The sequence below is a fragment of the Rhincodon typus genome, chromosome 5 (assembly GCF_021869965.1).
Source record: "Rhincodon typus isolate 14 chromosome 5, sRhiTyp1.1, whole genome shotgun sequence".
Lineage (NCBI taxonomy): Eukaryota > Metazoa > Chordata > Chondrichthyes > Orectolobiformes > Rhincodontidae > Rhincodon > Rhincodon typus.
The window spans coordinates 103,418,099-103,443,389 of NC_063336.1; the positions used below are offsets into that span (position 1 = coordinate 103,418,099).

Here is a 25,291-nt window from a genome sequence, read left to right on the forward strand (position 1 = left end):
CATGTGTGACACTAATCAGCGGAGAATATGCCCCCTGATACCCATTGATTCCAGTTTTGCCAGGGCTCCTTGATGCCACACTCGGTCAAATGCAGGCTTGATGTCAAGGGCTGTCACTCTCACTTCACCTCTGAAATTTAGCTCTTTTGTTCATGTTTGAACCAAGGCTGTAATGAGATCAGGAGCTGATTGGCCCTGGCAGAACCCAAACTGGGCGTCACTGAGCAGGTTATTGCTGAGCAATTGCTGCTTGGTAGTGCTGTTGATGGTACCTTCCATCACCGAACTGAAGATTGAGTAGACTGATGGGGCGGTAATTGGTCGGGTCGGATTTGTCCTGCTTTCTGGATACAGGACATACCAGGGCAATTTTACACATTGTCAGGTAGATGCCAATGTCATAACTGCACTGGAAGAGGTTGGCTAGGGGAATGGCAAGTTCTGGAGCACAAGGCTTCAGTACTATTGCCAGAATAGTGTCAGGACCCGGAGCCTTCGTTGTTCAGACATTTGAGCATAGGAGTTGGGATGAAACATTGAGGTTGTACAGGATGTTGGTGACGCCTCTTCGACTGTGTGCAGTTCTGGTCACAGCTGTTGTAGGAAGGATATTATTAAACTGAAGAGGGTTCAGAAAAGATTTACCAAGATGAAGCCGGGAATGGAAGGTTTGAAATATTAAAAACAGACCTGGAAAGGGGGATTTTTTCACTAGAGAATAGTAGGTTGAGAGGTGACTTTCTTGAGGTTTATAAAATCATGCAGGGCATAGATAAGGTGAATGATAAGGATCTTTGCCCTAGGGTGGGTGAGTTCAAAATTAGCAGGCATATTTTAAGGCGAGAGGAGAAAGATTTAAAAAGGAGATGAGGGCAACTTTTTTTTACACAGAGTGGCTCGTGTGTGGAATGAACTTCCAGAGGAAGTGGTGGAATCAGGTACAGTTACAACATTTAACAGACATTTGGATAAGTTCATGAAAAGGAAAGGTTTGGAGGGATACGGGCCAAATGCAGGCAGGTGCAATTAGTTTGGTTTAGGAACATGGTCAGCATGGACTGGTTAGACTGAAAGGTCTGTTTCCATGCTGTATGACTCTATGACTCTATAACATCAAGCTAATTGTAACTAGTCCCGATCACTTTGGCCCTCATATTTCTGTGCAGCAGCCATCTTTTTTAAGAGTACACCCAGCTCTTCATAAACAAAGAAATATTTCATTCACCCCAATCTATTCTGACCTGTTTTTGGTTCAAAATGGATAACTTCACAATTGCTTTACATTGAAAGATAGAGGTCTCCTTGTCCTTACTTTCTACCCTATTCATCTCCTCAATTAAAGGATCATCCTCCACCATGTCCACCACTTCCATAAAATCATAAGATCATCAGAAACAGGAACAGGAGTAGACCATTCAGCCGTTGGATCCATGGGATGCAACACCTAAAGGTGTCAAAGTAGCTTCCTAAGTCTGGACTGCGATCTCTTACGGTAATAAACATAATGAGAGGCTAACGACACCCTGTTCAATAGGAAGTTGTGAATTATGTCCCAAGCTGAGACGTATTTTGTGTTTTTTTCCCTAAGACAAATACACAAGGATAGTGGTTATAAAGCCAGTTTCAACTCTACTGGAGTGGATTAGTGGGACTAAACATTCTTGTGTATAGATGCCCAGGTTCGAGCGCTAGTGTGCTATGATGGCCTATAACTTTCTCCTAGTTATTCCTTTGTTGCAAGTAAAGACCCTCGCTGAGAGCTGCATTTTATTTAAAAAGGAAACAGGACAGCAAAGAACTCTCCCTCACCCTGGATGCTGAAATTTAATCATGTGCAAAAGACATCAGAACTTCAATCGACACTCCTAATAACTTTCACTGCAACAGCTGTAATGTTCAACTATCCTCTCTTCACTAACACTTCAGATACCGATTTGCATTTCTTTTTATTTAAATTTTTATCACTTTGCCTCACCTCTTATTTCTAATTGCTGTTGTTTTAGCATTTTTTCCCATGCATTAATTAATAAACTCACTCCTTTTATTGATTCATATTTTATCAAAACATGGGCTTGTTTGGGTTTGGGAGAAACATATCCTCAAGGGAAGACCCTTCATCCTGCTCCTATGATGCTGCTTGGCCTGCTGTGTTCATTCAGCTCTACACCTTGTAATCTCAGATTCTCCAGCATCTGCAGTTCCTACTATCTCTCCTCAAGGGAAGGAATCTTTTCTAAATTAACATTGTTGCGACCAGATGTGGGGGTGGGTGAACAAAGATGGGGAGCTAGAATATTCCTCCTCACCAGGGAACTTAACTGTTTGGGATATTCCATCTGGAACTGTAACAAATTGGGGGATATCGTCCAGAGTCTGATCATAACAATGTGTATGCAAATCGAAATGTAACCGTTATTCCTTCGCCTCTCTTGAATAAAGTTCATTCAAATGCCAACAGCCTCCCATATATTTGTCACCCAGTTACAAACTTTGGTGTAATTAGTACACCTTATAATGTTATTGGAAGTTCTGCATAGTCTCACATTGTTTAGGAATAATGTCAACAGAAAGCATAGGTACGGACTCTTATGAAATGCTACTTATCACTTCCCCTAAACTGGATTGTTTTGTTTTCATTCTATCATTATTTTCTGAGTTTTATTACAAAGCTATTTTTTTAAGCAAGCTAATTTGGAAGTAATTCTATGAGTTCTAACACTGTAAAATTGCATTTAGACGTTTGAACACTTTATGAGTGTAGAACCGTTTTACAGTTTCAGGACTTGTACAAATTGCAAAAGAAATTGATGCGATCCATAACTCTAGAATTGCCAGAAACAAAAGTGCATGTGAATAAATCCAACAGGAAGACAGTGAGCTAAGATTTTTCACACGCTACAAACAGCTCTTTTTGAAGAAGCACGTCAAGCTTTTCACTTTCCAAATGCAAAATGATTTATTTGTAGCATTTTTTCACCCTGTTACTTTTAAAACTCTACCACAAAAAAAACTCCAGGACACAACAGGTATACAGATGCCTAACTTAATGAAGAGCAGACTATAGCCTTAAATTTACCCAGGTACTGTGTCCAGTCAAGCTAACTATCTAGATTCCTCTTGCAAGAAAATTGATCTCCACAAGGATTACAATGCCAAGACACAAAGTGATCTTGTAAGCAGCAGGTATTGTTACACAATTAAAAGATAGCTATAGGCCTCCTCCAGGCATTGATCTTTCATATTTACCTTTTAACATCAAACTCTGGACATTTTTGATATCATAGATAACTGGAATCTTACCTATCAGAGTTCTTACTTAATTTATTACATATAAACTGTGTCCATGCTCTTTTCGTTGAATAATTGGGAATGCCTAGACTTACAAAAGGAGGTTTTCCTTTCAGATATAGGTACCGCTCAGAATCCAACTGTGAAAAACAGGAAGGAAAACCACCTATCATTGAACATTTAAGAGCCAAAACTGACTTATAGACAGGCAAATTTTAGTTTTTCAAAAGCCCCTGAATGAAGCTCTTGCTTAGACAGCTGGCGAAAATAAAATCTGGCAAACAGCATTGGGCTTGGATATCTCAAATACCAATGTAGCTAATATATTAAAAGCTGTCCTGTTCAGGTGCTATCGCAATGCTGTAGGCAACTTTAATATGGTACAGTTGGATATAGGTGCACAAGTACTTTGCCTGGAAGCCACTTATGTGAATACAGTCGGTTCTGCTATACAGTTACATTATACACAGTTGCGTTCCTGTGCAACATCGCGTTATAGAAAATCGCACTATGAGAAATAACCAGGCCTATGGGAAAAGTGGGATTAGGGACAGACCACCAAAAAAAAATCACTCAAAAACCTAACATAAAGGATAGCACAATTTGATTAAATGTTTAATTCATATCTAATAATGAAATAAAAATACATTTAACACTTTACCCTGAAAAAAAAGTCAAGATGACTTGGTGGGGGAGGAGGTTGTATTGTACCTCTCACAGAATGCACTTCACAACAAAGCCCGCAAAATGATCACATGACACTGGCGCGGAGACTCTTTCGGCGCTAACATTGTATGTATTCACAACAAAAGCCCGTGAAACGATCATGTGATGTCAGCGCGTACTCTCCGCACACCGACAGAATCACGTTATAGCCAACACAAGCTCGTGTTTTAGAAATAGCGTTTCTCCTGTTTCTCAGTCACGTACAGCCAAGTCGCACTGACGGATCACACGTTAGACTCACAAAAACCTTCTGGTGAATCTGTACCGGACTCTTCATACGGCCAATATTTCCTTTCTGATGTGCAGTGACCGAAACTCAACGTAGTATTCCAGAAGACTAAGGATAACTGCAGCGTAATTACCTGCCCTTTTTATTCCAGTCCCCTTGTGATCTAAGTCCACATTCCATTACCCAATTATTTACTTTTGTGCTTATGTCCCAGTTTCTTGTGGTATGTATAACTGGATAATCAAATGCCCCTGCCTTCTTACAATGCCTTGTTTTCACCATTTAGAAAATCTCTTCTGTTCGGGTTAGAGCCAAGGCTGTAAAAATACTGGGGAGTCCTTGATGCTGCTGGACAAGAAGGGCACTAATTGAGCATTCTATGAAATGGGACAGGGTTCTACAATTATTGGGGATAAGAGAAGGATAATAGATAGGCCAGTAAGGGGTTGAGGAGGGGAAAAAGGATTGGGGAATCAGGAGAGAGGGAAAGTCAAATGGACATTCAGCGAGGGAAAGAAAAACTGAGAGAATGGTGCTCAGGTAAAAGGAGAAATTGGGAGAATGGTGCTCAGGTAAAGGGAGAAACTGGGAGAATGGGTGCTCAGGTAAAGGGAGAAACTGGGAGAATGGTGCTCAGGTAAAGGGAGAAACTGGGAGAATGGGTGCTCAGGTAAAGGGAGGAACTGGGAGAATGGTGCTCAGAAAGGGAGGAATGACTGGGGAATGGGACTCAGGGAAGTAATTGGAAAAAATGCTTGGGGATTGAGGGAGACTGGCGAACGGGGCTAATTGCAGAGAAGGGTACTGTTGGGGATGGGGTGGGAGAAGAAGTGAAGACTCCACAAAAGGGCGGAGGTCTGAAGAGTCAAGAACAACAACAACAACCTGGCGAGTGAGAGTGTAGAGGTAGAGAGACGGGAAGCTGGAAAAGGAGGAAAGAAAGAAAAAGACCACATCCTGAGTGAGTAGTGAAAGCCTGTACTCCAGAACGACGGAATGGAAATCAAAGATTCTCAATGAAAGCATGAAGGAGATAGGTAGGAAGATGATTCTTGAACTGGGTATAATGGGTGCTCAGGTAAAGGGAGAAACTGGGAGAATAGGTGCTCAGGTAAAAGGAGAAACTGGGAGCTATTACGATACATTGTAAGACTGAAGTTTAAAGGGAAGAAACAAATATGGAAAAGATTCTTCCAGCAGGGCTGGGGAGGGGGCAACTGGAACCATGATTAGTGGGTGGCAGTGAATGTCATTACAGAGTAAATGACAGTACAAGAGAAAAAACAGCCTCTGGATCTGTCATTTCCGTAGTTTTATGAAAATCCTACTGCCTTGAGTTCAAGCCCATTATGTGGTTTATTGGCTTTTGTGCTGAGCTGTGATTAGGATCCTGGGTTCTGTGAGAAGTATCCCAAACACGGAATTCAACACTGTTTGTACAATCTCTTGGTGTTGTCATGGTGATGGATCATTACCTTAATCACCTACGGACATATTGAACTTGTAATTTTAAAAATGTTCCCAAAAAAGCTATTGAATGACTGAAAATGTAAAGTCTGAGCAATGTAATTCAGTGACTGTGCAGGGGAAAATAGAGCGAACGTTTCGGGTCCGGTAACCCTTCCTCAGAGGGTCACCAGACCCAAAACGTTAACTCTGTTTTCTCCTCCACAGATGCTGCCAGACCTGCTGAGCTTTTCCAGCAACTTTGTTTTTGTTCCTGATTTACAGCATCCGCAGTTCTTTTGGTTTTTAATTCAGTGGCTATCCGGAAGACCCACGAACCTCAGCCGCAAGGGAGATCATGGATTGTCGCTCTTAATGTGTGTCAAGGAAGCTTCAAGGACAATGATTTCAAAGATAGGAAAATGCTTCAAACTGAATTCTAATGCACCATCACTGATCTTCATGTCTGGATCTTAAGTACTGAATGAGGGTAATGTGAAATGGAGGCAACAGTGATAGGAAAAGGGGGAAATTAGATCCAGTCGGGTGGGAGTGTCAGGGTCATAGCCTACCACTATATGGTTTCATAGATAGGATTATGGAATGTGACAAATTAGTGTACATCTGAACAGGAGGGGTCAAATCATGATGGGCTCAGTGGGAAGGGTAGAAGGTCACCAAGGATTATTATACAGTCAATGGTAACAGGGAATGTTCAAGGGTAATGGTGGGAGAGGCATGATAATATGCTGTTAGTCCAGAATGTTAGGGGGCATCTTGGTGGATAATGGAAGAGGGTAGGAGGTGTTTGCTCACTTTAAAATAATAATATGCTCCATTTTGCAACTGACCAACTTTGTACACAGTTATTCGCTCGTAAACAACACCAGAGGTGGGAGGAGAGTCTTTTTGGGGTGGGAGTTAATTCTGTACATTATGGGTAACTAAAGGAGCACTCTATTCATCATTAGTCAGCTAGATGGAGAACCAAGCTGTGGCCTCCCTTCAATGTTCAAACCCCCAAAACAGAAGCATTGTTTCACAACTCCTAGGTCACATTTCGGTGTAATTCTTGCCAGTTCAGAATTGGCAGTACATATTGTGCCAATTGGCATCTCCTATTGATCAATGTAAGGAATGAGGGAGTAAGGGAGGGATGTGGTATCTCCAAGGAGCATTGTTGGAGGGCGGAAATGACATGTCAGTTTAGAATCTCAAGGTTCCCAGGTACCTGGTCACAGCTGGTGAGGTGCTATGTGGCACAACAAGAGCTGCCAGAGGTTTGAGAAATAAAGGCACATGCTGCTGTAAAAGAAGCATGGGCGAGAAGGACCGAAGAGTTTGTGTCCATGGTGTATGACTATATGACTCTGTTGGCTGCGAGAGTGCCCTGGGAGCAGCCCACTGCATTCATTCATAGGAAAGATTTTCATTCACCAACCGTGCAAGTTATCATTGGGATGACAGAAAACAGGTAATTCAGTATTGTGCCCATTATCCAGGGAACCCTGATGATATTCATTAACTTTTTTTTAAATTCATTATTAGGATGAAGGCATTACTGGCTAGGCCAGTATCTATTGTCCATCCTGAATTGTCCAGAGGGCAGTTGAGAGTTAACCACATTGCTGTGGGGCTGGAGTCATACATAAGCCAGACCACGTGAGGATGGTGGTTTTCTTTCCTAAAGGACATCAGTGAACCAGATGGATTTTTTTCCCAACAATGAACAATGGATTCTTGGTCATCATTAGACTGTTAATTCCAGATTTTTACTGAATTCAAATTCCACCATCTGCATGGAGAGATTCAAACCTGGGTCCCCAGAGCATTACCCAGGTCTAGTGATAATACTACTAAGTCATCGCCTCCTTCTCACCGGCTTATAAGTAGCATAAGTGTTTGAGCCACCTCAATGAATGTAGGGGCTGGCTCATTGGACACAAGGGATACTCACAGACCTGTTTGATGATACTTGTTAGCAATCCATAAATTGCCATTAAGGAGAGGTACAATGTTGCCCAAGTGTCAGCTAAGACACAATACAACAGGCGTATTGCTGCTAAGGTTATAATATGTCTAATAGACGTACTAAAAATGAGGTTCCACTGCCTGGACCGCCTGGGTGGATCACTATCGTGTTCGGCACTGAGAATGTCCAGAGAGATTAAGGAGTGCTATGTCGTGCATAACTTCACTCACCATCCGTTTGCAATGAGGGAAATGGAAGGGCAAGGAGGATTGGGAAGACGGTAATGACAGTGATAAGAGCCTGGATGGTGCAGAAGCCATGACAGAAGCCAGAACAGTTGTGCAAATCGGCAGACTAACCCATGACCACCTTATTACCACTAGCTTCCAGGCCTAGTGAGGCACCAATCCACATGTTTCACAATTTTGCTTCAAATGCTCTGACGGCTGGGAGGTCAGGGCTCCCTCTTGGGAATGGACAAATGTTGTCAATTTTAACTTCTATAATTTTGTTGATGGCTACTTTACAACTTGCTACATTATATTAACCCTGCTGGTGTTGCAATCTTTTGCGTGTGCCAAACTCTAAATTAATCGAAATGAATTTGTCTTGAGTGAATACTGTGTTCATAACAGTATTGCATCATCAGAACCAGCTGGATTGTCACAGTATCTGCATACTTGCCTGACCTCTGGCACCTGGGAAGAGAAATACTGCCAACCATTGTCCCAAGTATGCTATAGGTATGCTGCACAGAAAGCCACATGCACTCTCAGGTCATCAAGGGTTCCCTACTCTCTCCCTGAGACCTGCTGCCAAGGGGGAAGGCCTTGAAATGAACTTGCAATATGTTAATTGAAAATGGAGCCATAGGGATAACAAGAATATACCATCCAGCTGCCGGAATCCTGTCTGCCAAGCACCTAAACCATGATTGTCCTTAACATCATTTTGGTGTACTATCCTTTAATATCTTTAACACGCTAAAATGTATCCAACTCTGTCTTGGCTATGCCAAATGACTCAGCCCCCACAGTACTCTCTGTTAGAGATTTCCAAAGATTTGCTGCCCTTCCAGTGAATATATTACTCTTCATCTCAGTCCTACATAGTCTATGTCTTATTCTGAGACTTGTTCCCTTGGTGCTGAACATCACCCCCTTCTCCCATGCATCCCCAGCCATGATAAACATTCTTCCTACATTTACCCTTTCAAACTCTGTAAGACTTCTGTGCAGTTCACTGATCCAAGATTTTCTTCTAAACTTCAGGTATTCCAGCGCTGTGTGATCCAACTCTACTGTTAGGACTGTCCCACTGTCCTTACAAGTCGTGTGGGTAACATTGGCTACATTCTCACTATGGCCAGCATTTCCTACATTATGTCAGGAGGACATCACTGCACACCCCAGTACTACAGTTACCATTGATCAAAGCACTGTACACAACTGCAGCAAGACATCCTTACTCCTGGATTCAATTCTTCTTCAAATAAAGAGCATTAATCCATTTGCTTCTGCTAATTAACCTGAATATTAGCTTTCAGTAATACCTGAACAAAGAGAACCAGGTCCCAATACTTCCCAATCTGTCACCATTTAACAAATATTCTGCCATTTCTGATGGTCCTACAAAAATGGAAATATTTGGAATTTTCCACATTGCATTGTCTCTGCCATGTTCTTGCACATTCAATTAACCTAACTGCCCCAAATGCCTTGTTGTATCTTCCTGAAAACCCACAGCTGGACACCAGCAAGGCTTTGCAATAAAATGACTGTGGCAAACATTCACATCAAGGGATCAATATTGATGACGAGTACCTGCTGAATGGTCTGTTGTGTTCCAAGGCCACAATGATGACCAAAGATGACCCGCTCCAGAAGCGTGTCATTCCACGTCTGAAGAGGTTGATTAAACTCTCTGTACAGGTTAGGAGAACCAGAGTTAGGGTTCAAAATATATAGGGGAACTGGCAAATTCATCCAACAAACCCCTCCCCCCATCAAATGCTCAGGAAAGTTCAATCACAGAGGCAATTAATCAAGGAACGGTCTCCAGAATAAATAGAAATAACAAAATTGCTGAGGAAGTTCTCCTCCCATTACAGGCCAATTCCCACCCTTGCTCACTGCAGATAAGGCTCATGAGTGAGCAGCAAACCTTGTCTTATTCTTTCTCAGAGTATGGGTGTCACTGGCTAGAGATAGAGAGCAATCTTTTCCTTCTGTAAAGATACAAGAATGAGAGAGTATAGATTTAAAGCAATTTGTAAAAGAAGCAAGGGCTTTCACTCAACAAGTATTTGGGGAATGGAATGCACTGTTTGGTAATGTGATGGAAGCTGGTTCAATTGAGGTATTCATGAGGACATTGGACCATTAGTTAGGTAAAAATAATGTGCAGGGATATGTGGAAAGGTCAGGAGAATGAGACAAGGTTATGATGCTCATTGGAATAGCTGGTGGAGTCATGATGGGCCAAATGGCCTCCTTCTGCACCATAAGACATCAGTGATTTATTGCCCATCCCTAATGACTCGGCGCACAGTTCATATTGTTTGGGTCTGGAGTCATGTGTTGGTGAGACCAGGTAAGGATGGTGAATCTCCTTCCCTGAAGGACACTAATCATAATTATGGGCTGGGGTCTGGGGCCTGGGATATAGGGTGTGTCCTAGCGGGATGCAGTGGTGTAATACTGATATCACTACATTAATAACTCAGAACCCAAATCTTACGCTCTGGAGACATGGATTCAAATCTCACCATGGGAGATTTGACTTCAAATATGGGGTGAACCAAAAAGTGAGCCTATGGCGACTATGTACCCACTATCCATTGTTGCAATAACCCATCACTCTACTAGAGTTGACTACTTCTCGTAAGTGGGACTAGTTTAGTTTGGGAAACTTGGTCGACACGGACGAGTTGGACAGAAGGGTCTGTTTCCATGCTGTCTATGACCCTATGTGCAAGAATGACAATGCTCATATATAATGAGCTGAGGACTACATAATTGTGCAAGACAAACCACCCTCTAGAACAGGTAACAAACACTCTCTTGTATGATTTTGTAATGTAAGATTCTGCCCACAGTTGCACTATAAACTATTAACAAGTTAAGCAGAGTTGACTGAAGAGTGTTTGAGTATCACCACTATCACTATTATTTACTGGTATAGTTTCTGTTAATTATCCATTAGTTACTGGTGAAATTTAAGTTGCTCCTGCCTCTAGTTACCGAGCAGCAAGTTGCTGCCCTGTGCTAAATTCCCCCTTCTCCATTGTGACATTAAAGAGAAACCAACTGAAATTCTTAGTATCCACTGCCACCTGCAGGAAGTGATTATTAATTTCTTCCAGTCTACAGCATAGCTTTATCCAAGGATCAAAGGAATTAAACAGGACAGAGTGAAACGATACTATAGTATGAGAGGCAGAGATGTTGGTGGGTAATCTAAAGAACTGAAGGAAGGAATAAAGAAGGGGACGGTGATGTCCTGGTGGTACTATTGCTAGACTATTATTCCAGAGACCCAGGCTAATTTTCTGCAGATCCAAGTACGTATATTGCCGTGGCAGAATTTGATTTGAGTCTGATAAAAATATGGAATTAAGAGTCTAATAATAAAACTGTTGTCATTTGTCACGAAAAATCCATCTGGTGCACTAACGTGAGGAAAATCTGCCATTCTTATTTGGTCTAGCCTACATGTGACTCCAGACCTATAGCAGCAATGTGGTTGACTCTTAATTGCCTTCTGAATGGACAATAAATGTGGGTCTAGCCTGTGATGCACACATCCTGTGAATGAATTTTTTTTAAAAAATAATCTGGAAAGTAACAAAGGAGTGCTCCTGGTAGGAACCAAACAACTGACTAAAACTGAATATGAGAGGGGTATTCTGCAGGTTCGTTTATGTGTGTGCATTTCTGAGCCCATTGGTTCCAAGAACAATTAGCAGCTAATGAGCTCTTACAATTACTCAATATGAATCAGTCTAAGAAATTATAGGTCTCTTCTCTCTGTGTAGTCTACAGACTTATTTGTCTTCACCTTCAGAAATTTCAAATATTGTTTGTCATTTTTAGTCAAGGAAGGACTTCAGCGAATTCATGGAACAATTCCTGGTATGTTTTGTGAAAGGCAAGATTTTTTTAAGTCAATTTGCATTGCAATTGTTATCTAATACCTGCTCCACAAATGTTATTAGACACAGGAAAGCCATTAACTATGTAGATGGGGATTTACATACTTTTCCACTGTGAATTGAAAAATAATTCTAAAGTTTGGATCCACCTCCAATGTTCAGACTTTACTGAAACCATGCCTGTTGATAGAGTGACCACCACTGTCTCCTGTATAAGGCAGCCCTTTTAATTCTTCATGACTTTTTTGGTACTCCATTTCTTCAGGAAAGCAGAGAGGCAAGTATTAATGAGACAACAAGGTGCAGGGCTGGATGAACACAGCAGGCCAAGCAGCATCATAGGAGCAGAGAGGCTGACGTTTCGGGCCTAGAATACTCCTCCTCCCACCCACCTTCCTGCAAAAATGCTATCCCCTATTCCCAATTCCTTCGCCTCCGCCGCATCTGCTCCCAGGATGAGGCATTCCACTCCCGTACATCTCAGTTGTCCTCGTTTTTCAAGGACCGTAACTTCCCCTCCTCGGTGGTCGAGAACGCCCTCAACCGTGTCTCCCACATCTCCCGCACCTCATCCCTCACACCCCGTCCACGCAATAAAAACCAAAAAAGAATCCCCCTCGTCCTCACGTACCACCCCACCAACCTCCGGATCCAACGCATCATCCTCCGACACTTCCGCCATCTGCAATCCGACCCCACCACCAAAGACATCTTTCCCTCCCCACCTTTATCTGCTTTCCGGAGGGACAACTCTCTCCGTGACTCCCTTGTCCGCTCCACACTCCCCTCCAGCTCCACCACACCCGGCACTTTTCCCTGCAACCGCAGGAAGTGCTACACCTGCCCCCATACCTCCTCCCTCACCCCCATCCCAGGCCCCAAGAAGACTTTCCACATCAAGCAGATGTTCACCTGCACATCTGCCAATGTGGTATACTGCATCCGCTGTACCCGGTGTGGCTTCCTCTACATCGGGGAAACCAAGCGGAGACTCGGGGACCGCTTTGCAGAACACTTACGCTCGGTTCGCAACAAACAACTGCACCTCCCAGTCGCGAACCATTTCAACTCCCCCTCCCATTCCTCAGACGACATGTCCATCCTGGGCCTCCTGCAGTGCCACAACGATGCCACCCGAAGGTTGCAGGAACAGCAACTCATATTCCGCTTGGGAACCCTGCAGCCCAATGGTATCAATGTGGATTTCACAAGTTTCAAAATCTCCCCTCCCCCCACCGCATCCCAAAACCAGTCCAACTCGTCCCTGCCTCCCTAACCTGTTCTTCCTCCCACGTATCCCCTCCTCCCACCTCAAACCGCACCTCCATCTCCTACCGACCAACCTCATCCCGCCCCCTTGACCTGTCCGTCCTCCCTGGACTGACCTATCCCCTTCCTAACTCCCTACCTACACTCACCTTTCCTGGCCCCATCCCCGCCTCTTCGACCTGTTTGTTTCCTCTCCACCTATCCTCTCCTCTATCCCTCTTCTATCCGCCTCCCACTCTCTCCCTATTTATTTCAAAACCCCCTTCCCCTCCCCCTTTTCTGATGAAGGGTCTAGGCCCGAAACGTCAGCCTCTCTGCTCCTATGATGCTGCTTGGCCTGCTGTGTTCATCCAGCCCTGCACCTTGTTGTCTCGGATTCTCCAGCATCTGCAGTTCCTACTATCTCTGAGGCAAGTATTAATGACTGATTCAGAAAGAACTCCTCCCAAACTAGAATGTTGTAGTATTCCTGCCTATCTTACAAAGTTCAATCAAACACCTTTTCGTGCTTGTGAAAGTTGTTAACAAGTTCATAGATAACATTCTTTCAAACAATTTCTAATAAGATTCATTGTGACGGTGCTGCAGATAAAGATGAACTGTTGAAATGGATTTTTAAGAGAATAATTGTGCAAGCAAAAATGTGGAACTCTTGTGGCATAGTGGCAGTGTCCCCTTCATCTGGGTTCAAGACACACCTACCGTGGTGATGTGTCATGTCTGAACAGGTTGATTAAAAATTCTGTGTTTCCTTAAACACTTAAAGGAAGAAGTTAACAGCTGGTTGGAGACAATTACCAACTTCAATGACAAGTGGAAAAGAGTAGTTAAAATTAATTATTTATGCTGCAGCTGACCTTTGTCCAGTTTAAAGTTGTTTTTTCTCTTTATTCTTTCATGAGCCATGCGTGTTGCTCGCAATGCTAGCTTTTGTTGCCCATCCCTAGTTGCCTTGAACCAATGGCTTGCCGCGCCATGTCTGAGGGCAATTAGGAGTCAACCACTTTTCCATGGGTCTGGAATCACATGTAGGCTGGATGAGATAAGGATGGCAGATTTCTTCTCCCAAAGGGCATTATTAAATATGTTTTTTTTACAACAATCAGTGATAGCTGTCATTGTTACCATTACTGAAACTAGCTTTCAGTTCCAAATGTATTCATTGAATGTAATTTAAACCAGTTGCCGTTTAAAGCCCACACTGCCAAAACATTACCCTAGATAATGAGTGAGGCACAATGTCACCACAGACTGAGGATGTCCCAGGACAGTGTAACAGACTATGCCAACTGCTGGAATGGGATTTGAAGGGGTGGGTGGTCATTCTATACCAGCAGTTATATTGAACATTTACACTACTGGCTCCTGCCAGGGATCCACTGGGGATCGGTGTAAGATCTTTCAATCCTTGACCCATAACTGCATCCAGGCTATTACCAATGCCTTCTGTGCCAGATCACACCACATCATCTCATTCCCCAGTGGCAAGAGCAGGGCTGCGGAACAGGCAGTGAGCTTCAGCATTTTGTCTGGCTTTACTCAGGGGCAGGGCATGATAGACTGTTCATCAATAGAAAACTGCACCAATGTGTATGTCATTTGTCATCATGGCTACTAAACATTAGAGGTCTGCATCAGGTATCCATCTGGAAGCTGCCACGATGCCTATATCCTTGAGAATCCATATGTTCCTGTTTCACTTCTAGGGTCAATGCCTTATAAGCATGATCACTGGGAGACAAAGGCTACGTTGTACATCCATGGCTGATGACTTTGTCATGCAACGCCCAAATCCGGTGCAATGAAACCCATTATTCAACCAGGACCATAATGGAGCAGATGTTAGGCCTCTTAAGGACGAGGTTCTAATGCTTGCATCGGTCCAGGGTCTAACCTTACAGTATCGTCCAAACTGAATGTACTGCATGCTTACCTGGAGCAGACAAATAGAGGATGTGATGGAGACTGAAGAGCTGGGAGAACGGCAGCAGTCTTCCAAGGATAAAGATGAGACCATTGAGCAGCGAAGCATCACCTTCAGCATGATAGAACACAGCAACATCAGGCACTACAAGCTAGACAGGACTTCCTTGACACCTCAGAAGTGCTGAGGAAGTGTCACCGGACCCAAAACATTAACTGATTTTTCTTCACAGATGCTGCCAGACCTGCGGAGCTTTTCCAGCAACTTCTGTTTTTGTTCCTGATTTACAGCATCTGCAGTTCTTTCAGTTTTATGTCTCCTCTCCTTAGGTTATGAAAATATCTTGTAATGTCCTATGAATCATCCATGATTTTATCCACTAGTAGCTCTGTCCAATCTACCGTGGTCAATTTCTACTGCATCCCTTAAAGTCAGCCTCACCTAAATTTAAAATCTTAATTTGTGACTTAATCTTTTTCCTCTCAAACCTAATATCTAATTCAATCATGTTATGGTCATTGTTAATTAGGTGTTGCCTTACTGTTAAATTCTTAACTAATTCAGTCTCATTGCTCACATCACAACTAAATCTAATACAGCCTGGTTTGTTGTTGCCATATAGCAACAGTAGTAGGTCATTCAACAACTTGGACCAGTTTCAGAATTCCATCCACCTGACTTGACTCCGTATCGTGTTATACCATTGTCTGGCAAAAACCCATTATCTCCAATTTAACTAGTAATAAAGGACCAAATACCACATTTCTAACACCCTACCAGGTAGAAATGCTTTCTAATTTCTCTTGCGAATGCCCCAGCTCCAATTTTGAGATTATGTCCTTACCCACCAAGGGGAATGATTCTCTCTATCTATGTCCTCCTTTCCTTTCAAAATCACTAAAACCTGAATGCACTCACCGGCTTGACCTAATATATTCTTGGGAATACAAGTCTAGTCTATCTAAGCGTACTTCATAATTTAACCCTTGGAGCCCTGACAAGATTCTGCTGAATCTGCACAAATTTGTGTCCTCTAATTGTTAAGCCTTCAGTCACTGAAAAAAGTTTCCCCGTTATTAACTCTTTGTAAAGTCTTCATCATTTTAAACATCTTTCTGAAGCTAAATTCTTCCCGAGGTATGACGTTAAGAATTGCACATGGTACTCCAGGTGTGGTCTAACCAAGGCTTTGTAGAGATACAGTTCAACTTCTGCTCTTTTATATTCTACAGCTCTAGCTATAAAATATAACATTTGAATTTTTTTGTCCTTGCTGACCCTAATTTATTGAGGAGTGTATATAGATCTCTTTGGACCTCCACTGTTCCTAGTTTTTCATCACTTTAGCAATAATCAGATCCATTATTTTCAGTCGGTTTAAGATGGATGACCTTGCCCTTGCCTTTGCTGAAACCAAGACATCAATATTTATTTTCCTGAGTTTCCTAGTCTCTAATTCCTTCTCCATAGTAAAAACTGATGCTAAATATTTGTTTTGTATCTCTTCCATCTCCTGTGGTTCCATGCATAGACAATCTTGTTGATCTTAAAGGGGCCCTTTTCTCTCCCTAGTTGTTCTTTTGCTGTGAATTTACTTGTAGGATCTCTTTGGACTATCTTCAGCCTTATCTGCCAAGGCTATCTCATACTCCCTTTATGCCCTCCTGATTTTCCTCTTAAGAATGCCCCTACAACCCTTATACTCTTCTAGAGATTCACTTGATCTCAATTGTCTATACCTAATATATGACTCCTTCCTAAACATGACTAGAGCCAAATATCTTTATTCATCCATTGTTCCATACTCTTACCACCCTAACTTTTCACTCTAAAAGGAACATAATGCCTCTGAAATAACAAGTTGTAGAGCTGGATGAACACAGCAGGCCAAGCAGCTTCAGAGGAACAGGAAAGCTGACGTTTCGGACCTAGACCCTTCTCTTGTTATCTCAGGTTCTCCAGCATCTGCAGTTCCTACTATCTCTGAAACAATAATGCCTCTGAACTCTTGTTATCTCACTTTTGAAAGCCTCCCATTTGTCAGTCATCCCTTTACCTGTGAACAGTCTACTCCAATCAATTCTTGAAAATTCCTGTCTCATACCATCAAAATTTGCTTTATTCCAATTAATAACTTTAATTTTTATAAAAGGCCAATCCTTTTCTGTAACTATTTTAAAACTATTTTAAAACAAATAGAACTGTGATCACTGGTCCCAAAGTGCTCCCCCAGTAACACTTCAGTCACTTGCTCTGCCTTATTTCCCAACAGAAGGTCATGTTTTGCTCCTTCTCTAGTAGGTACATACACATCGATAAAGAAAATGTTCTTGAATACATATAACAAATTCCTCATCATCTAAGTCCTAACAGTGAATACACTCCACCCCTTAATTATTGAATACCTTATTACTGCTACATTTCTATTCTGACCTTCTGCTCTTTGGATGGCATCCTGTTCTACAGTGCCTAGTTTGGGACTATGGTTCCTGCCAGCAATGTTCACGTTAGCCTCAGAGTGTCAACTACATTTTATCTGTTGTGCAAGACTTCCTCTTCTTCTATCTCAACTAGGTTCATCTTACTCTGCTGGCTGGCACTTTCTGAGACATGGCTACACTCTATGGAAAACTAGCCAGAACCTCCCTTCCTCTCTTGCGTCAGAATTTCTGCTGGAGTCTCTCAATGCATATGTGACAGAGAAATCTCACTGCCCACAAGTTCCCACATATCACAGTCCTGACACATTGCCATGTCAAGCTTTTATTTACTAGCTAGTAATGATTTAGTTCTAGATAGAATTGCTTGATTTAGATTGTAGAAAAGATTAATTCAGCTTGATTTCAAGTCATTTTTGTTTTTATTGATTTCTTTGTTTTGTTTTCTAACAATTTTCTATTTATTACTAAAGGAGACGAGATCTTTAATATACAATTTGGATCCCTAAATTTAAGATGTTTAATTAGTTGCAGATTGGCCCCCTCTGTGCTGACTGCAATGTAAAGTTAGCGGTCCCTGAGGATCACTGCCAGTATAACAGCTCTAATATCAACTTTTTCTGCTGTAATAAAACGAGAGAACAGCAGAGAGCAGTAACGTCGAAACATGTAAACCGGTTTAAACAGACTAAAAATGTGTTATTTTATTCAGAAATACCCATCCTTTTTACACGTGATACAAAATTATTACGATCATTCGGAATAGTCAATTCAACAAATATAATCAGTGTGAATTAGAGCAATAAAAATCAGAGCTAATGAAAATATAGGTGGGAATGGAGTTTGAATCTTAGACTTTGATGTGTATTTTCTAATGGTCCTATTATGCATTATTTTGAATATAAGCTCTGTATTTAGTGCAGTTGAAGTGTAGTAATGTTGAAGTAATGATAATTTTAATAAGAGAATGAAAAATGCCAAAAGCAGTTTTGAGAAAAGACTATGTTTCACTGTGTTAACCAGGCTGCACTGCAGCGTCTACTCACAGGCGCGATCCGACTACTGATGGGCACGGGGGCTTTGACCTGCTCCGTTTCCGACCTGGGCCGATTCACCCCTCTTTACCCGACCTGGTGATCCCGGATTCCTCCGGGCACACCATATCGATACCCAACTTAGTGAGGACACCTGATCGGCATAGTCCGCAACAGCCCAGAACTCCTGATCTCAAGCAATCCGATAGCCTTAGCCTCCGAGTCGCCGGATTACAGGCGCACGCCACCGCGCCCGGCGAGTATTACTGCCGCTCAGACGATACTTCAACCCAACGTCACAAAGCCTGGTGTGTGATGTAGGCACGTCATTCACCTGTGGAGGCGGTGCCACGGTCCAGGGCCCGCGTTCTACTCATCAATATTCATAGCGGGGGCGGGTTTTGTAGGTCGGGCGGGAAAGACAAACAAGGCTGGCAGCTGTCGGCTGGCGCATGCGTCGGAATGCCGACCGCAGGCCGGTTGGCGCATGCGCCGTGACACCTTCTGGGCATGCGTGGCAGCGTGTTGTTGTGAGTGGCGGGGGAATAGCAGGAGAGGAACAGAAAGATAGGAGTGGAGGAGGAAAGGAGAGAGAGGGCGGGTGGGAAGTGGGGCAGTTTCGCCTCAGAGCAGTTCGGTGTAGGATTGGCAGTGCCAGGGGTGGGGGAAGGGGGTGAGACATTAACAAACATCACCGCCGCTCCCCTAGCCCCCAGCAATGGAGGACGAGAGCAGCCCCCGGGTAACCTCAGCGCCCAGATACAGTGAGTCTGATTGAGCCCTGACACCAGGCTCTCATCTGTCTGTTTAACTGTCTTTGTCTATCTCCAAGTCCCCCCCTTCTCTCTCTCACACTCACACACACACCCTCCCGTCCCCCCTGTGTTTACATGGTAACACTCCCAGTCCTTCCACAGCATCAAGATGGCACTGCTTCTTCCTAGGGCCTCGATCAGCTTCATTAGAGATCACCCGGACAACCTTTTCTGTTTCTTTCCCCCCTGAAAAAATATCCACCCTTCCCAAACTGAATAAATCCAAATCGTTTTTATGTTTTTTTTAAAGAAAGAGGGATCCGCGTGCACGTGTGCAGGACACTGTTTACCAATGTTTACTCCACCGTGCCTTCGAATCTTGGCAAGAATAGGTTTCCATCGAAATTCATTACAAAGGGAGTTAAACGGAAGTCAGAGTATGGGAAGGGGTCTGGGCTAAAGGAATGTATGAATAAATAACAAATTTTGTTTGGATATTTGTCTTCTGCAATGTATCGGGCCTGGACGTGGGAGTACACTTCAATGTTTACTAACAACAATTACCTCTAGTAATTCTGATTCACTTGCGGCTTAGTTTTAATTCGACACAGGTCTATACCATGTTTTAACAATTTGTTAGGTTGTCAAAATGTAATGTATTCCACTTAACTTAATTGTCAGGAATTTTATGCTTGCTTGAATTTATTTCATTTGCATGAAAGCAAATTATTTTCTAGAATGCACACAAAACAAATTACAATGCCTACTGCTAACTTTACATGTCATTTCCAGCAATATTTAATGGCCTGTCAGAAACACATTTAGCACAATACAATATAATTTTGGCAGTGGATGAGAAAGGATGTCCTAAATGTTATGTTGCAACAAACTGTTGAAATGATCATTTACACTTTCATTGTTTAGTCCGAGCAATGGATTTTATTTTGATTCCTGTCCAAACCACACATTCATTTCCTGACCCAGTACCAGTGCAGGTGTCCCATGAAAATGGAACACATGCTGCCATGTCAATGCAGATTGTTTTGTTTTAAAAGACCAAAATACGCAAGGATTTAAAACTGTCATCACAGGTACATATATGGCCCCAGGAAGCCGCTGTGAAGTAATAGATTCCCACACCCTTTAACTACCCGTTCACCAACTCAATCTGCTCATTTGCTTCTAATCTACTAGGCTAATTTTGCATGTGGTTCATGTATTAGTTTAGATTATCGCCTTCACAACAATGTTTTATTTTAGCATATAGTACCTGGTACTTATTCTCAGAACAAAGTTCTGAAATCCCTGCACTCCACTGATTCTTAAAGCTTGTGCATTGCTAGTTTCATTCACATTACTATTAGCAGCCTTGTCTTTTGACTACATAGACCCTGATTCTGTAATTTTGTGGCATAACCTTTCAACCTTAGTGCCCCTGTCCTCTAAAATGCTCCATAAAACCTGTTGCTCTGACCAAGCTTCTAGTTAACTGCCCTAATATTTCCTTATCTGACTCATATCAAATTTGCTTTCATAACATACATTTGACACTCTTTGGGACATTTTGCTTTGCTAAAGTTTAGGGTTAGGAAATAAATGAAAATTGCAAATTGTTATACTGTCTGCCCAAAGTGTAAAATTACTAAAATAACAAGTATAAATCAAACATCTTAGTTCCACAATATTAACATACTATTTCTAAATGGCATTTTTGGAGTAGGTTTTATGAGTATTGGCAATACGATTCTCTATTTTTCTATTATTCATACATCCATTACACATTTCAGTTGCATTTTTATTGAATTTTATTTCAATAATGCCAGCATTTCTGTTTTTAAGATTGAAGGTTAATGTTGTTTTCCTGTTTTGTAACAGCAAAAAAACCACGTTTTGATGTGTCCCTAGTGCATCTAACACAACAATTTATGGAACTTGTGAAGGAGGCACCTGATGGCGTCCTTGACATGAATGATATTGCAAAGATGCTTGGGGTGCGAAAGCGAAGGGTTTACGATATCACCAATGTACTCGATGGGATTCGTCTTGTGAGAAAAAAATCCAAAAATTTAATTGAATGGATGTAAGTCATTTTTACACTACCTGTAAATTGGTTAATTTAATAAAATTCACTGGTATTCATTCAGGCGTACCTCTACATGATTTTGTGTTCATTGTAAAGGTGGGCGCTCAAGAGCATGATACGTGATTCTCTTCAGGGCTTGCTGATATTTATATTTCTGAAATAATTTTCAATGAAAATTGAATTTCCTTTTACTTTGAGGTGAATGCAGCTTACAAGTGGAATCCCATAGTTATCAGTGAAATTGTATTGTAAATATTTTTACATGCTCTGAATCCAGATTTGAATTCAGGCTAGGCTGGTGAGTTGCAAGTTTCATTTTCTGTCCTGTACCGACTGCTGCTGAAGTCCTCAAAAATGTAATTTGAACAATCCATTCGAATTCTTAATTTGTATGTCTGCAATACAGATTACTAAAGTATTGCCTTTTTACTTTAAAATAATTCTTATTTTCCAGTCCAGTCCCTCCACAGCCTGGTTCCTTGTTACCTCTGTGATCTCCTATACTGCCCAGCCATCCAAAGATGTCTGTACTCCTCTAGTTCTGTCCTCTTGACCATCCTCAAATTTAGTTGCTCTGTCATTAGACAAGCTTTCAGCTGCTTATAATAACGAAATGAAATATTCACAAAACATGTTTGCAGCTCGAAGGTTGAATTGCAGTGTAATTGCATCGAAATAGTCATATAATGGTATGTAATCGGGTTAATAACGTAATAATCGTATGACAACAGAAGTAAAGAGACAGATTTCAGCAAACAACAGGAATGTATTAAACAGGATATTACAAGATAAATAAAATTGAATTTTAAAATTATACTAAAATTAGAAACCAATTAGCTATTACAGGTACATATCAATTTCATCATGTAAGTACTTAATTCTGAGTGCATGGTCTAGGCCATAAACTCTGGAATTCCCTTACTTAATCTCTTCACCTTTCTGATTTGATTTCTTGAAGAGATTCGTTGAATCCCACCTTCTTGATAAAGCTTTTGACCGACTGCATTAATACTGCAGACCATGACCTATTAGTTGACCTTTGAAGCTTCCAAAAATCCTTCCAATACAACTTGCACCAAGTATAAAGTGTGAACCACTGTTGTGTGTGGTCACCATTTTGAAATACTGGTAATTTGGATTGAAGTAATACCACATGATTTATATAATGATTTAGTGATACAAAAATATCTTTAATCTCAATTGAAACTTTTAAAAATCACCCAATTCATTGTCTTCTGCATCCAACACAGTTGACCACAGTCAAATTCATTTTGGTTGTGGTGTTATTGTGAGCATCCCCCTGTGGATCAGTTGTCAACCTTTAACTCTCAGAATCATCTCTCCTTACCAAACCATCTTCCTCTTCATCCATTGAATCAAATATTTTGCATTTTTTTTAATAATGTGATAACATATGATGCAGTAATCACATCCGAAAAATTGATAATGAAACCACACAAAACCTCAACCAGCACACTTATTTCTTCTCTGTGAAGGTTTTACCGCACCTCAATCATCCACCTATTTTCTTCACTGTGAACATAACCCTTGAATGACTTGTTGAGGTGTGCATCCCAAGGTTGAACTCAGTATGTTAAATCCATTGGTTTAGCTGCAGTCAATGTATTATTTCTTCACAAACACTTCTTGTTCATGTCACTTGTGTGGGATCTGAACATGTCACACACTAATAAGGGGCATTCTTTATATAGGCCGCTGGGAGGCGTATTCCACATTCTACCAATCCATAACTTCACCTCATCAAACATTCTCATGCATATGCATAGAAACACCTGCAAGGAACTTGGTGTTTAGTGTGGCTTTATGTTTGAAAATGATCATCAGCTTTCATTTCATCAGTCACACAGGCTAGTTCAGCATAAATCTGTCTTCTTGTGTCCTATCCTTTTCATTAGAACTGTTTTCAAAACTTTCCACTCCACATTTTGGCTACTGTATAAATTGAAATTCCTGTGCATTTCATCCACGTTGCCGATTTGACTTAATATGTGCTTTGTTTTTGCTACTATCTGATGATGTATCACTAGAAACTGGTACTTTTGGTATCAAGGCCTTAGTTCCTGTTAATTTGCTTCTTTGTTAAATTCTTTTGAAATTTGTTGGATGGCAGAGAAAGAAGTTGTATAACCCCTTTCATGATTTCTGAACATGCCAAACCTTGTTGCTGCCAGTTAATTACTTTTGAAGTTGCTTTTGTATTGTAAGGAAATGAGGCAATTAAACCGCACATGGCAAGGTCCCTCAAAAAAAGTGACAAGTTATTAACTGTTCTATTTTAATGGTGTTGGTGTGGAATAATAATGGTGAAATACTGGGAAGTGTCCCTCTGACTCATATTACCTTCAGTTTCCTTGGTGCCGTGCTTGGTCAAATGTTTGACATCAAATGTAGTGAATTGCACTTCAGCTCAGGAATTCAGTGCTTCCTTCCATGTGCAGATTAAAGTTGCAGTGAGGCCTGGAGCCATGACTTTGGTGGAGCCCAAACTGAGGATCAGCATGGATTGTTAGTGAATAGGTTCCACTTGATAGCACTACTGATGATACTTCCCATTATTTTGTTGAAGGGATGGTAATTATGTGGATTGGGTTTGTTCCATTTCTATGGACAGAACATAGCTGCACCCTTCCTATTCATGTATCCATCCAGATGCCTTTTAATGTTGTAATTGTACCCACCTTCAGTATTTCCTCTGGCAGCTCGTTACATATGGACACAACCCTTTGTGTGAAAAAGTTACCCTTCAGGTCCTTTTAAAATCATTCCCCTTTCACCTTAAACCTATGCCCTCTAGTTTTGGACTCCCCTGTTCTGGGAAAAAGACCTTAGCTATTCACCCTATCCGTGCCCCTCATTTTATAAATCTCTATGTAAGGTCACTCCTCAGCCTCCAATGCTCCAGGAAGAAAAAAGCCCAAACCTATTCAGCCTCTCCCTATAATTCAAATCATCCAGTCCCAGCAATAACCTTGTAAATCTTTTCTGCACCCTCTCATATTTAACAGTGTTCTTCTAAAAGTGGCCTCACCAATGTCCTGTACAGCCACAACATGCCATCCCAAGTCCTGTACTCAGTGTTCCGACCAGTGAGGACAAGTGTGCCAAACAGCTTCTTCACCACCCCGTCTACCTGTGACTCCACTTTCAAGGAACAATGCACATCACCCCTAGGTCTCTTTGTTCACCAACACTTCCCATGGCCTTACCATTAACTGTATAAGTCCTGCCCTGATTTGACTTACCAAAATGCAACACGTACATTTATCTAAATAAAACTCCATTGGCTATCCGTCAGCCCATTGGCCCATCTGATCAAGTTCCAGTTGTACTCTGAGATAACCTTCTTCACTGTCCACTACACCATTTATCTTGGTGTAACTTGCAAACTTACTAACCATTCCTCCTATATTCACATGCAAATCATTTATATAATGACGAAAAGCAGTGAACCCAGCACCAATCCTTGTGGCACACCACTGGCCACAGGCCTCCATTCCAAAAAGCAACTTTCTACCACCACCCTATGTCTTCTACCTTCAAGCCAATTTTGTATCGAATTCACTAGCTTCCTCTGGATCTAACCTTACTAACCAGTCTACCATATGGAACCTTTTCAGATGCTTTGCTGAAGTCCATATGGACAATGTCTACTGCTGTGCCTTCGTGAATCTTCTTTGTCACCTCTTCAAAAAACTCCATCGAGCCATTGAGACACGATTTAGAGTCATCGAGATGTACAGCACGGAAACAGACCCTTCAGTCCAACTCATCCGTGCCGATCAGATATCTATATAAATACGGTCCCATTTGCCAACATTTCGCCCATTTCCCTCCAAACCCTTCCTATTCGCATACTCATCCAGGTGCCAGCCTCCACCACTTACTCTGGCCGCTCATTCCATATACACACCATTCTCTACATGAAAAAGTTGCCCCTTAGGTCCCTTTTATAT

At 41.8% G+C, this 25,291-nt stretch overlaps 1 protein-coding gene across 1 annotated transcript in view; it reads left to right on the top strand.

Moving 5' to 3' along the window:
- Positions 1-19,008: 19,008 nt before the first annotated feature.
- Positions 19,009-25,291, top strand: part of e2f6 (E2F transcription factor 6) — a 26,719-nt gene continuing 20,436 nt past the window's right edge. The window contains exons 1-2 of the mRNA XM_048597331.1: positions 19,009-19,243; positions 21,110-21,314. Coding sequence (XP_048453288.1) covers positions 19,198-19,243; positions 21,110-21,314 — 251 coding nt within the window. The 5' untranslated portion in view covers positions 19,009-19,197. The remainder of the gene's footprint in view (positions 19,244-21,109; positions 21,315-25,291) is intronic.